Below are 15,005 nucleotides of genomic sequence, written 5' to 3'. Positions count from 1 at the left end.
TTTTTTCTTGCTTCTTATCTATTGTTGTCAGTCTATAATCCATCTCCTCCATTTTCTTCTCTGTTATTTCCACCTTTTCTTCTACTTTCTGCAATCTCTGTTCATTTTTTTCCCATCATCTCTTTAACTTCTTTCAGATCTTCATCTACTTTGTCCATTATTTCTTTGAGGTCCTCCTGCATAGCCTGTAACATACTCTTTAATTCCATACTAGCTTTATCTTGTTGTGTTGTTGTATTTGATTATTTTTGTACTGTAGGACTGGAGGTTGTTGCTGTCAATGAGGAGTAGGTTGTTATCTTCTTCATCTTGTTGATTTATTTTTATAATCCAAATATCAAAACAGTGAAAAGAAAAAAAAACATTTTTTTACAATCACCTCTCCAATTCTGGTGGGCCAAGCTTCAGGTTCGTATTACCTTAATCCAATTGTATGAAAGAAAAAAGAAAAAAAAACAAAGAAGAGAGGACAAAGAAAGGACCAAATTCCAACAAAAAGGACAACAAAAAATAGTTAAAAAAAGGAAAAAGTTAATCACAATTGTGAAATAAAAATGACTTTAATCCCCCTTATTTCTTCCAAGCTTCAGGTTCTTGTTACCTTAATCCAATTACAGTGGAAAGATAAAAACTAACAAGAGCAACCAACAAAAAACCCCCCCAAATTCCTACAAAAAGAGTAGAGTGAGCAAAAGTATTTTTTTTAAAAAATGACCACAATTGTAAAATAAAAATATATCTTTAATCCCTCTTATTCCCTCCAACTCTAACAGTAGGGGAGAAAAGGAGGAAAGAAGAAGGGGGAAAAAAGAGAGAGAAAAATAAAAAGTAAAAATCGTTCCTGAACTTCCGGTTTGCACGTTGGGTTGTTTTTTGTCGTCCAGAGGGTTCAGCTATGCCTCCGGAAGGCAAAAAAACAGCTGAAAATGAAGGCCAAAGTCAGCCGGCCAGCACACGGATGCACGCTGGAGCTGACAAGGCAACGCCTTACGTGCCCTAACAAATGGCTCTGTGTGCCACCTGTGGCACGAGTGCCATAGGTTTGCCATCATGGTTCTTATAGGTTGTAAAGATTGCCCCCTACCCCCCTCAATTTTAATTTAAAGACCTTTTGATAAGATGAACCAGTCACTTTTCAAATATATTCTTTCCAGTTCTTGTGAGGTGCAGTTCACCCCTTGCCAGTAGCCCTTCATCTAGATCAGGGGTGTCAAACTCTATTTCATTGAGGTTTTATTCATTTCATTTCACTCAATTTCATTCACATGAGGGTTGTGTTTGACCTTGGAGGGCTGTGGTGGGTGTGGGCGTAACCAATGTGGGCATGGTCAGGGTGGGTATGGGTGTGGCCATGGTGATGTTTGACACAGGCTCAAGATGCATTTCCCCCCGAAAATAAGCCCTAGTGAAGGGCTGGGGTGGCCAGTAAAGGAGGCAGCCCTTCCCTTCCCCGCTCACCTCATAGAGGTTCAGCTGCTTAATTGCTGCCCGCTGATCAGCTGAGCCAGTGAAGGCTGTGCAATTTGACCCAGATCTCCAGAGCACCACCCCAGCTTCCGGCTTCCTTCCCCTTTTCCTGCCGATCGTTCTTTATTGGGAGCACAAACACCCTCCCCCCAAAAACAATGCTCAATCTAAAGCCTTCAGCCTTGCAATCCTGGGAGGGGTGACTGTGCTGCGATCCCAACAAAAGACAGGCTGCAGGAAAATCCACCCCCTTTTCCTGCCGATCATTATTTATTGGGATCAGAGCACAGACACCGCCCCCCCATGCTCAATCCAAAGCCTTCAGCCTTACAATCCTGGAAGGGGCGTCTGTGCTGCGATCCGAAAGAAAGAATGATGTGTGTGTGTGTGAGAGAGACAGAGAGAGAGAGGGAGGGAGGGTGGGAGAGAGATCTGATCCAACCTCGGAGAGTTATCCAGGGCTGGCAGCAATGTTCTCTCCTTCTCGCCCCCCCCCTCTCTCACACACAAACACACACAGGTCCCTCATACCCCTCCCCCCCAAGGCAGTCACATCCCTTCACTAACCTCCTTACTTGCTCCATTCTCAACTGCCCCGTGCAGGGCAAGAAAAGTAGCCTGTAGGACTATTTCCAACTTCGCGAGACACTTTTTTTTTGGCGAGAAGTTGGAAGGTCTGAATATTTGGTATTTTTTTTACCATGGTCGCACAGACTAATTTTCTTATCCTGAATGTGCAGCGGAGAACGGAGCTGGAAAGCAAGTTAGTGAAGGGATGTGACTCCTCTGTAAAGGGGGGAGGATTTGGTATGGGTGGCCTGGCTGAAGGGCCTTCAGGTAAGCCGGTGTGGGGCCTTGGGGCAGCCTGAGTTGCTTCATCCTCCACCCCTCTTATCGCCTTGCTCCGTTCTTTGCAACGTGCAGCCTCTCACAGTAATATGAATTGTAGGCAATTCCCACGACTGCCTGATTCTCAATAGCCGGCTGCATGGTCTACAACTGGATACACAATTAAATCTCACTGACTTCACTGCATTTTATGCATACCTGACAAAAGCTGCCTTCTATCTGCCAGATTTGCACACTATCCAGTCATAATATAATTTGATTTTGACTTTGTGTGTTCTGTAAATTCAGCCATTTGTGCTTTACACAGTAAATCACAATTTAGAAATAACCACTTGGCGTTTTCACATGACATACTGCATTAAAAAAATCTTATAGCTTGTGCATACTACCATATCCTACATCCAATCATGTTCCATATTTTAAATTTTTAGGTTCACTATATTGTTTTCAAACCATTATGGGGGAGCTAACACATTCCAGTTGTAAGTCAAAACCAAGCAAATACATTGCAGCCACAGATAAGTAAGCAAACTTTTTGGATTAGCCATGTTCCATATTTTTAAACTGGATGAAACCCATGTGTAAAGCAGCCAACTGGAAGGAAGATAGAATGCACGGGGATGAGAAAAAAACATAAAATATGCCATGGCCCGTTTTCATCCACCAGACTGCTGTAAGAGGCCATGAGGGTTGACCCCCCCCCCCGCAGCCTGTTTTTGGCCACCAGACTGCCATAGGAGGGACGGAAAATGGACCAAAAATGCACCCCATGGCCCATTTATGGCTGTTGGACTGCTCTAGGAGGTCGTGAGGGTGGGTGGGGCGAAAACAGGCTGAAAATCCTCTCCCCCGTGACCCATTTGCTGTAGAAGACCGTGGGGGGTGAAAATGGCCCGTGCATTCCCCCCCCCCCCCAGAGGCACCACTGGCCGTCCTTTGTTATTTTCAGGTTGGCCACTTGGGCCAGATTTAAGCACCCCTGATCTAGGTAATGTAGATCGTGGTATAGGAAGCTGAAATTCTGTTGAAAACACCAGTTTTAAAGCCAGTAGTTTGTTTCTAAAAATCCTTTGCTCCCTCATTGGATGTTTGTCTTTTGTTGGAAGTATAGATGAAAACAACACTTCTGCTCCCAATTCTTTAACTTTCTTCCCTAGCTGTTCATCTCTTGTTTTCAGATTCATTATTGTGCCATTGGTCTCTACTTATAGGAGAAGACAGGGGTAGTAATCCATGGGGTTGATTATTTTAGTAAGGTACTCAATTATATCTTTGATTTTTTGTTCCAGAGACACTATATACCTCCCTAGATTGTCTGCGTGGTCTGCAGACTATAGTTTCTGTTTCCCCAAGAATTAAATCACAAATATTCACTTTTTTTCCCTAGGGAAGTCTGGAGTACTTTTCTTCCTATTGCAGGAATGCTGGGCTGTGCCTCTTTTTTAGAAACGTATTGATGAAATGCTCTTTTGTGAGTGTCTGTATATTTTCTTGCAGGGGGAGGCTATGAAAACGATTGTTGAGTTATAGAGGGGCTTCAGTAGAGTGGGCTAGAGTAGATAGTAGTCTTGGTTGTTTTCTTATAAGAGTGACATATTTCCATTGGTCTTGTTCTTTAAGTACATATTTAGGCTCATTTTTATGGAAGCAGTTTGTTTCCTATTGTGTTCGATTTGGGTGTATTATGTCTATAAAATTGTATGAAAGGAAATAGAAATGCTATAATATGCATTGTATAAAAATAAGTCTGCAAATGTCAAAAGAATCAACTTAGGATAGCCTCCAAATTATTTTATACTATATACTGAGAAGGAAAGAGGGATATTAGTCCTATTCCAGTGGTGGGTTGCAGGCAGTATGCCCCAGTACGCGCATACTGGTGCCTGCCAGAAGCAGCCACCACCATACCGGAATGGTGCTTTGGAGGGTCTGCCCTCCCTCCCTTGTTCCTTACCTGTATTTGAAGGAAACAGTATTTGAAGGAAATGGGCCATCTGCGCACGCATGCGCATTGTACGGCACCTGTGCAACAGTCCGCCAAGCAGCTAGAGCGGCGTAGGCAGTAGGTGCGCATGTGTGCGCAGAGCACGTGCCCATGGTGCACGCCCTGCTCCCGTTGCAGCATACCGGTTGCAACGGGAGCCAAAATCCATTACTGTCCTATTCCATTTACATAATTTATACAATACTTTCAATTTCTTGTTTATTTTTTCCTTTGTTGTTGTAAAAGAAACTGTAAGAAGGACAATTAAATACCTTTTGATTTTATAATACAGATTTGGCGTGGACACACCCAGTGGAAGAAAACTTTGAAACTTAGAGAAGAAGAAATGGTATTTCTAGGCATGGTAAATCTTTAAATTTCTTTTTATTTGAATAATAATTAAATTTAATTCTTTTGATTAATATAAAATGAGTATTGAAAAGGTATGCTATGCAATATAGTTGCTAAATGTAAATCTTTATGCCAAAAAAGACAACATATTGATACTGGAAATTTCTGCATCTGAATCAAATAAGAGTGGGAGCCAGGAAACAGAGTGGCAGTAATGGATCTGTCAAGGTTCTTGGCCCATCTGTCTTTAAAAAAAAACCTGACATATCAAGTGTCCTTATTTATATAATAAATCATCTCCATGTGAATCCACATAGGCTTCCTTAAAAGCCATAAATGTTGGCTGTCAACATTTTATTTCAAATGTGCCCAACCACCTAGGAAAAAAGACAGTATGTTCTCATGGTGAAGGTGCTAGACTAGGAGTAACAAGACCCAATCTCTTGTGTATTCTTAGTTTCAGGGATTAATTTTGTGACACTGAGCCAATTGTGCTGTCTCAACCAAAATCTACTTTACAAGAATATTGTTGTGAGGGAAACTGGGAGGAAAAAGTATAATGTAGACTACCTTAAACAAAACATAGAATATTAACCAAATAAATACACAGACAAATGCAGTAGGGCATTTATATGGGAATTAGAAAGGGTAAGGAGAAGCAATTCTATTTGCCTTTTGCTAAGCAGATATTGCATTTACCAAGGCAGCCATTTTATGAAAAAGCCCATTGTTGATCAGGAATCTGATGAATTTGAAGATTGCTCTTATGTTAAGATGTGCGGCTAAAGTTCAGGCCTCAGTAGTCCTTCGAAGTCATGGAAAGTCCCTAAAGAAACCACAGGCATGTGATCAGGACTGCAGAAGGCGTGCTTGACTATTTTTATAATTTCTATATTTCTATAACTTATCTTTTGTGTGCCAGCTTCCTCTTATGTAGTTTCATAAGAGGAAGCTGACACACAACAGATAAGGTATAGAAATATAAAAATTATAAAAATAGTCAAGTACTATTAGTCAAGCACTTAGTAAAGTGCAAGCAAAGAAATGTATAAAATATCTGCCTCACACTGCGTTTAACATTCCTTCTTAGGAAGGACCCATCTTTATTCAGCTGAATAAGCACATTGGCTTATCAATGCACATACCTGGACTCTATCTGGACTCTGCCTTTTATTTTATTGAACCACACGTGTCAATCTGCATAACACCATGACATGCTGTCAAAAATTTAAATAATGCCCCCTAACCTGGAAAAAAATACAGGAGGCTAAAAGATGGATTTAAAAGACATACTGCTTCTACTACTAAAAGATAGCTGAAAGGAGAGCAGAGGATGGTCAACTGTATATAAATATCTTCTATCAGCATGCAGGAGTAGTTTCTGTGCATGATGTTTGATTTTTTTCATCCCCAACCCTAGAAAGTGTGATGATCTTAAATAAAGAAATACAATAATCAGCATTGCTTTGTTAAGTCTTTGTTGGTTACTTAATGTTAGGCACTATACAACTATAAATAAAAGAGGAGTGGAGTTGTATTATATATAAGAAATAACTACACCTCTATAGAATGTCAAAATGAAAACCTTCTTCAATGCATTTTGGTTTATATAAAAGGAAAAAAGAATGATATTGCCATATATGTATATTATAGACCCCCAAATCAGAGTAAATAGATAAAATTTTGCTAATCAGCCAGCTAAAGTGTGCAGGAAAAGCACTATGATAGTAATAGGGACTTTAACTAACTTGCCATCAACTGGGAGACAAACTGCACCAAGTGGAAGATCAAACAGGTTCCTGGCGAACCTAGCGGAAAACTTTATCATCCAAAAAGTAGAGGAGAGAACTAGAGAGTCAGCTATACTTCACTTAATTCTTACTAATATGGATGAAATGATAAAAGGGTCTATGCCCAGACTATCACAATACCACTGAGAAAAAAACCCCAAGAATCAATGTCAAAAATAATGTAAAAAGTTTTTTTCAAGTTTCTTTCAAAATATAACAAATAAGATGAAAGTCAAGGAAACAATCCTTGATTGTCTACTGAAGAGAAAAGGTGGCATGGAGGTAACGGGCAGTAGAAAGAGGAACTGCTTAATTCATTCTTTGTATTTGTCTTTAAACAAAATGAAAATATAGCCCAACCTAACAAAAATAGTACTGTGACAGATTGGTGATGACTCCCATCAGATGCTTCTGCAGATATATCTCCACATGTCAGCTCGGATGAAGATTATGTAGTTCCAGGAACATCAAGAGGGGAGTTGGTCAATGGCTCCAAGCAGCCATCTGAGAGTGATTTGGCTGAAACAGAGCTACAGCAGGACAAGGCTTCAGGTGGGGAAAGCATGCAGCTGCAGCAAGAGGAACTTCCTTCTGCACTGATCCAAGAACACGTAGGACAAAAAAAAAGCAGGAGCAGCGAAGGTCAGCCAGATTACTCATGAGGAGGCAGCCTCATGTTTCTTGATGGGCTACACCAGAAGTTGGCTATTTAGCACAGCAGGAGATGATGTTGGGAACAATGTGTTTGTTTTCTTGCTGTGTGTGCTTGTCTTGAACTTTGGATGGTGTGTTTTCAGCTGTTTCCCTTGCCTTGCCTCTACCTGTGGATTTGCCTTTGCCTTGAAGACTAGTGTTGGCTTGGATTCTGCTTCCGGTTGTTGAGAGCGACGGACGTGTCTCGTCCACCCTGCGCTCTCTTGGTGGGCTCCCCTCGGCTGGGGGGGGCACAGGGTGCCTTGAAGGGGCGCCCTGCCTTATGGGCTACTCGCTGGGGGTCCCCTGGATTGGCAGTGGCTGCGGGGGGGGGGTCCCCGGCATTGCCCCAGTAGCCGAGAAGCGAGAGGGGGTGCTCGATGGAGTTCTTATGCTCCCGTGCGCTTTCGTTTCGAGGCAGCTGGATGATCGACAATTTGAAGGCTGCAGCTGAAGCGCGGTGAGATGGGAATCCTCCCCAATTCTCCTTTTGATATTTAAATGAAAGATCGTCAGCTTTCTAAAAGACTTTCAATCCCCTCTTGGGAAGTGTGATTGGAGGGAGGGGGATTCCCCCCCCCTCGGAAAAGCGGCTTGGATTTATCTCCTCTCTCAGAGGAGAGAGAGAGAGTTTTAAAAGGAATCACGCTCGTTACAAGCAATGGCAAAATGAATGTCCTAATGCAATTGTGAAAGAAAAGTGATGATCTGACTTCTTTAAAAACTTTGAAAACTTTTGACTTGTTGCTTTCTGATCCCCGGTGTTGGCGAAGCAAGATGGCACACTTCCGCCGTCTTTATGCTCTTTGAAATTAGACTCCTCCTATAAAAATTGCTGGCATTGTACTTTTGCCTCCGTGACTCTCAGAAACATCTCTTGCTACATAGTATCTTGGATTTGGAATAACTGACTTAACTGGCTGGAATTGAATTATATAGAAGGTCTCTATTCCTGTCTGGACTGCCTGCCTTGTGGTCTCTCTTGGTTGTGCCTTCCCACAGTCGCCATTTCTTTGTATGGACATAGATATTTCTGAGTCTTTTTTTATGATGGCTCCGAAGAAACCACCACCTGGGAAGCCAGGTTCTGCTCCAGCTTCTTCAACATCCAGTCCAATTGGACAACAGTCATTAACATCGTTTCTACAACCTAAAGCCCCTGAAGAGGAATCAGTAACTCATCAGCTGCTTCAAAAGATTTTAAAAGGGCAGGAAGAAATGAAAAATCAATTGAGAGAGATGAATGAACAACTCAGAGAAAATCAAAACCAAACGGCACAAAACAAACAGAGACGACGTTCTGGAGGAGGGGAGAACTGAGATGAGGGGGGAGGTGAGGGGGGGCCCAGAGAGGAAATTTAGAACTTGAGAACCACATGATAAAAATGGAATTTGAAAGCCCCGACATCTGCAATGTCCAGTCCTAGTACACAATCAACGATAACAGCTTTGATGCAACCTAAATCTACAGAGACTGAGTTTCAACAAATGTTTCAACAAATTCTACAGGGGCAAGAGGAAATAAAAAAACAATTAAAAGAGATGAAAGAAGAAATCAAAGAGAACCAGGTTCAAATTAATAAAAACTCACAGAGACTGGATCTTTTGGAGGGTGGGACGGCTGAGATGAGGGAGGGGATGGAAGGGATGCAGAAGGGGAACAAAGAACTTGATACCCAGCAGATGAAAATAGAATTTGAGAGAATGTCCTTTTATCTTAGATTTCAAAATGTGGTGGAAGCAGATGATGAAGATATAAGGGACATTATGACAAGTATTTTGGCTGAATACATTCACAGAGAGAAACAACAGATGGGGTGGGAAATAGACCTGGTTTATAGAGTGAACTCCGCTTATGCTAGAACACATAATGTACCCAGGGAGGTACACATTAAATTTCTCAGAAAAAGTACAAGAGATGAGATTCTGAGTGCACAAAGGGGGCAAGAATTGAAATACCAGGACAGGCATATAACCATCCTGAAACAGATCCCCAAGAAAGTGAGGGAAAAAAGAAAAAGCTACGCGCAGTTAGCGAAGAAACTATACCAGAAGGGGGTGTGGTTCAGATGGCAGATGCCTGAAGGGATGCTAGTATTCTGGGAGGACACAAGAGTTAGAATTAATACACCCATAGAGGCACAGGCCTTTATGGAGAAAAACAAAGCACTCTTAGAAAAACCAGATGACCCTACCCTGAGTTAATTCAGCTTATGCTAGAACACACAATGTTCCAAGAGAGGTTCATATTAAATTTCTTAGAAAGGCTACAAGAGATGAGATTTTTGGGGCACAAAGGGGCAAACATTAAAATATAAGGACAGAGAGATAGCCATCCTGAAACAAATCCCGAAGAAAGTAAGAGATAAGAGGAAAAAATATGCACTATTAGCAAAAAAATTACTTGATAAAGGATTTTGGTTTCGGTGGCTTTTGCCAGAAGGTATGCTGATTTTCTGGGAGGGCAGCAGAGTTAGACTTAATACAACTATGGAGGCGGAGGCCTTCATGGAAAAAAAACAAAGCTCTCCTAGACAAAGCGGAGGACAGTACACAAGATATGGGAGGAGCCGAGGCTTTGCTGGCAGGCGGGGGGGAGGAGGCAACAATGAGAAAACTCAGATCACAAAAGTTAATTAGAAAAATAGTGCAATTGCTGATATAATGAATCTTTTTGTTAGATATAAAGTAAATGATTGAAATTATTGAAAGATACAATGTAAAAATAAGCTGTCAAAATCTAGTTAAACAATAACATCTTGTTTATCATTTTGTAAAAGTTATGAGACTTGGGGGGAATACCATTTCCTGCACGATGTAGCTGTCAAAATTTCTACCCAATATCCATTACCCTTTTCCTTAAAATTTTGTAAAACCAATAAAACTTTAAAAAAAAAAGAAGAAGAAGAAGACTAGTATTGGCTTCATTTGAGTAGCTTGTGGAACTCATTGAGGTTGAGCTGGTGCCATCTGGGGAATACCAATTCAGGCTCGGAAGCCTTAATAAAGATGCCTTGCACCCATGGTGTGTGAGGGAAGGACAACACAAGATTAGGAATGAAAGTCAAAATTAGGAATACAAGTCAAAATGGGCAAGAAAATAGTAAGAAAACCCCTCCATTTCTCTTCTGCTTCTCTTAATGCTGTGGTGTTGCAGTGTTTCCTGGCCCTTCTAAAGAGGGTCTGGATGTAGCTTCTTTTGTGTGCAGTGGGGAGGTTGTTTGTGAAGCTGAGGATCTGGTCTCTGTGTGTAGGTTTGTGGTAGACACAGGTTTCCAGTTCTCTGTTGTCTAGACCAGTGGTTCCCAAAGTGGGCACTACTGCCCCCTGTGGGGCGGTGAGATGGCTTAGGGGGGCGGTAAGAGGCAAGGGGGGTGGCAGGGGGGCGATAAGAGGCAAGGGGGGCGGCAAAGGAGTGCTGGAGGTGGCTTCCTCTAGCGAGCCATTCAACCAGTTTGTTCACTCACCCCCGCCTATCCAGAAGCTGCTCGATCGGTCGCTCCCCCTGCCCATCTGCACTATGCTAGCCCTGCCCACTCACTGATTGGCTGGCTCACCAATCGCCCCGCCCGCCTCTAAGAGCCCTATCTAAACCCAGTTATCTTTTTTTCTGCTTGGCTTTCTATAGATATGGCTCTTAGAGGTGGGCGGGATGATTGGTGAGCCAGCCAATCAGTGAGTGCAGGGCTAGCATAGTGCGGACAGGCGGGGGGAGCGAGTGATCAAAGGGAGGCCACTTTGCCTCCCTTCGCTCCCACTTTGTCTTGATGAGGTCGCTGCAGCTGCGGCACGACGGGACGGATGGAGGTAGCCAGAGCGGCAGGGAAGTCCGAGGGGGCGGGCGAGCAAGCGAGAGAGCTGCCTGATCCTCCATTGCTCGCCCGCCCGGGCCGCTCTGGCTACCTCCGTCCGTCCGCACCCGGAAGCTGCAGTGACCTCATCAAGACAAAGTGGGAGGCGAAGGGGCCTCGGTGCCCTGCCTGATCCTCCTTCGCTCACTCGCTATTTTGCCTGCATGGGGTGCCTCGGCAGAAGCCCTTTGCTGGCGGCCAGACCTCCCCTCCCCAGGGCGACAGCCCATCCATGCTCACCATCCCAGTAACGCTGCGGCCGCTCGGCCTGCGAAGAGAGGGAGGGAGTAAGAGTGAAGGGTGAGGGAGAGCAGCAGGGGCTCTCTGCAGGGGCTCCGCATCCCCCCCACCAGAGCCTTCCCAGAGGAGTTGGGGCTGGGGAATGTGGGGCGGGGAGGCGCTGTCTGGGGTGGGACTAGATGACCTCTGGGGGTCCCAACCGGCCCTTCTGACTCTGGAGACCAGAAGCAAGCAAGCAAACACACACACACACACACACACACAGAGAGAGAGAGAGAGAGAGAGCAAAAGTGTCTGGTTTTGAATATAATCCTCCCTAGTGCTTGGGGAAAAAATGAGAGGAACATTTGGATATACATTTTGAATTAACTTGGGAAGAAAATTTCTAAAATCACTTTTAGCCGTGTTCTGCATTAAGAATTCATGCAGTAGCATTTCTTGTTCAATTAGCAGAGTAATATTTACAACAGCCAGCTAAGATAGTTTTATCTGTCTTATAATGTTCGTGGGTAGAGGACTTAGGCATAAGTACAATGTTTGCCTGTGATTATATAATAAATTCACAGCTTATACATTTGAATTAGATGTTATTCAATTCATGTTTGAGCTATACTTGATATACTTGTATTCAATACATAAGGTGTTAATTATGTCAATGGAAGAGATAGGAAACTGCATTAGTGATATATATGTCAATGCGTTGATTTGTACTAAAAATGTTTAGTTTAAAGAAGTTATAAGGAATCACAAATATGAGTGTGGAAAATGTAATGTAGTTGTGGATGACCCTTTGCATGAGTTGCATTGGGAAAAATAAATAATAATAATAATATTGTATAATAATAAGTGAGTAGATGGAGTATGGTTTGTTTAGCCAGATCAATGTCAATTGAGTTGAAGAGTGTAGTGGCATTGAAGGAGACCACGATTTCTTCCTCGTGTGCTTGATGAGTTGGAGAAATTGTTCTGGGGAATTTATTGATTAGGTTGAGTTGTTAACTAGGTGTTTTGAGTTTCCTTTACAGGGTTTTTGCTAATTTGTATGTTAGTGTACAAACTAGCAAAAACCCTCGGAGGAAACTCACTCTTAATTAATGCAGCCACCATAGCATTAAGAAAAGCAGAAGAGAAATGGCTGCTTGACATCTTTCTATGCAACGGCTATCCAAAAAACATTGTATTCAGACAAAGTACCAACACCACAATGCACCACACAGCCAACCACCACACAAAAACTTACCTTATCATACACAAAAGGGATGTCAGAAATGAGAGCCAGAATTCTCCAATCCCTAGGAATAGCCCAGAAACCCACAGCCACATTCCTCTAGGAATTATCCAGAACCAAAGACAAGATAGAGAAGAATAAAAGAAACAATGTAATTTACAAAATTAATTGTAGCAATTGCAACCAATTCTATGTGGGACAAATATCACGTGGGTTACAAACCAGAATACATGAACACCATCTGGCAGTAATCTCTACCCACACTGACACAGAGCAGCATCAATTTGATTAGAACAATACTAGAATCTTTGGCCATGCTATCACCCGCTACGTGCATGAGTTCATTGAAGCTTGGCATTTTACAGGCAATGCCATCAACAGACACATAACCAGTCTATGAACTCCTCAGAATTCAATTGTAGAGTCAACCGGCATCAGCACCGACCCTCAACCAATTCATGCAACCAGCACTTCACCTCCCAGTGACATTCACCCAACATCATCATTACAAGGTTTTTACCTGATGTAAACCACACCTGACCCAGCACAAGCCCCTCACCTGATGTGACCTCCCCATCACAAGACTTACCACACAAAGCCTTTATAAGCAGAACACCACCAAGAGAAACATCCCCTAAACTCTGCGGGAAATGTTACTTAGCCTGGTAACAAACATTTGGAAACCATCCCACAAGCTCGAAGAATCAACCTCCGCCCTCAACTCTATATACCAGTGATGGCGAACCTATGGCATGTGTGCCACAAGTGGCACGTGGAGCCATTTGTCAGGGCACGCGAGGCGCTGAGTTCACCTTTTTAAAAGCTATTTTTCGCCTTCCCCAGGCTCCAGAGGCTTTATAGGAGCCTGGGGAGGGCGAAAAGAGCCTCCCCCACCCCCCGGAGGCTTCAGGGACTGTCCAGAGGCTTCCCTGAAGCATTCGGAACGCTTAAAACGACCCTCCAAGCAAACCGGAAGTCGTTTTAAGCCTTCCGAAGGCTTCAGGGACCATCCGGAGGCTTCCGGAGGGTGGTTTTAAGCGTTCTGAAGGCTTCAGGGAAGCCTCCGGACGGTCCCTGAAGCCTCCGGAGGGCCTCCGGGGGGGTGGGGGAGGCTCTTTTCGCCCTCCCCAGCCTCCTATAAAGCCTCTGGAGCCTGGGGAGGGCGAAAAAAAGCATGTAAAAATGGGGGGTCGCGCGTTGTGCGCGCATACGCACTGGGGGGGTCGCGCGTTGCATTATGGATGCGGCACGCCCGCACACGACCCCCCTGCACTCCCCCCACTTGTGGCACGTGAGCCAAAAAAGGTTCGCCATCGCTGCTATATACATTGGAAGACTTAGATGGCATGGGCACATTGTACGCAGTAAACAAGACTTGGTAGCAAGAACAACCATGCATCTAGACCCTGATGGCCAGCAACCCTGTAGAAAAAGTGGAAGGAGAACAGGAAATATGTGACCATCACCCCTGATGGAGATGACGTTGCCAACAAGCGGTCCCTGCCATAATGTGGGAATAACTAGGAAGAAGAAGCCTCTATAGTATACATTAAAATCGAACTGACTAATTTGAATAGTTTATCAACACCTAATATCTCCCAAATGTTCTCTCAGAGCTACATTTTTACTTCTTCATGGAAGCTACTAGAAAAGAAGGAGGCAATTTATTCCATAAGAGAAGGCCTTGCTATAGGATCTCTGTAAATGGAACTCTCTTGGAAATGGGAACTTCAGCAGAGTCTCTCTTCCAAATTTTGCTGGATGTGCAGATTATTAAATATAATATAATCTCTAAAATAGTTTCAATATAAGAAAGATGGGTTTTTATAAGAAATATCAGAAATTTTGTGTTAGAGGTGGCAGATACACATAACAAAACCCAGACTTGCCACAGTGACATTGAAATTATCAGAAAGGGAAAGATAATACTGTGCCTGATTTATAAATCAGCTTTGGAAGGTACACATTTCGTTCCAACCATCCTGATGGGATCAGTTATAAAAGATCAGCATGATTCAAGGGTATAGATAAAATGTACTGGTGGTTGAATCCTCTTTTTTGTATGAGAATTGTCTATTAAATGACTTAATATGGAAAAGGAGGAAAATAAAGATGATGAATGTATAAATTACTTGATTTATGTCTGCTGAGCATATAAAGTTTTTTTTTATACATAGAATCAGCTATATGAGGCTGTCTTCCTTAACTGACAACAATATATTAAAGTCTCAGATAAAGATATTTCCTAGTCTTAAAGTAGATACTACTTATTGAATGTATGATTCTTTGTGTGCAAATCTATCTTCTACTATTGATTTATGAATGCCATATGAACAGAAAGGCAGATTTAAATCAAAATAATTTATAAGGAGACATGATGGCACAGTGATTAGAATGCAGTATTGCAGGCTAACACTGCTCACTGCCAGGAGTTCAATTCTGACCGGCTCAAGGTTGACTCAGCCTTCCATTATTCCATGGTCGGTAAAATGAGAAGCCAGATTGTTGGGGGCTCTATGTTGACTCTATAAACCATATAGTGTTATAAAGCA

At 42.9% G+C, this 15,005-nt stretch overlaps 1 protein-coding gene across 3 annotated transcripts in view; it reads left to right on the top strand.

Annotated features, from left to right (window-relative positions):
* Positions 1-15,005, top strand: part of DRC11 (dynein regulatory complex subunit 11) — a 268,281-nt gene that overhangs the window by 40,036 nt on the left and 213,240 nt on the right. For all 3 annotated transcript variants that reach the window (XM_081940018.1, XM_081940019.1, XM_081940017.1), the window contains one exon: positions 4,593-4,664. In XM_081940018.1, the coding sequence (XP_081796144.1) occupies positions 4,593-4,664 (72 nt within the window). The remainder of the gene's footprint in view (positions 1-4,592; positions 4,665-15,005) is intronic.

This window comes from Natrix helvetica (genome assembly GCF_964273705.1).
Source record: "Natrix helvetica genome assembly, chromosome: 2".
Taxonomy (NCBI): Eukaryota; Metazoa; Chordata; class Lepidosauria; order Squamata; family Natricidae; genus Natrix; species Natrix helvetica.
Note: the sequence above shows the minus strand (reverse complement) of the source record. Positions and strands in the feature narration are given on the sequence as shown.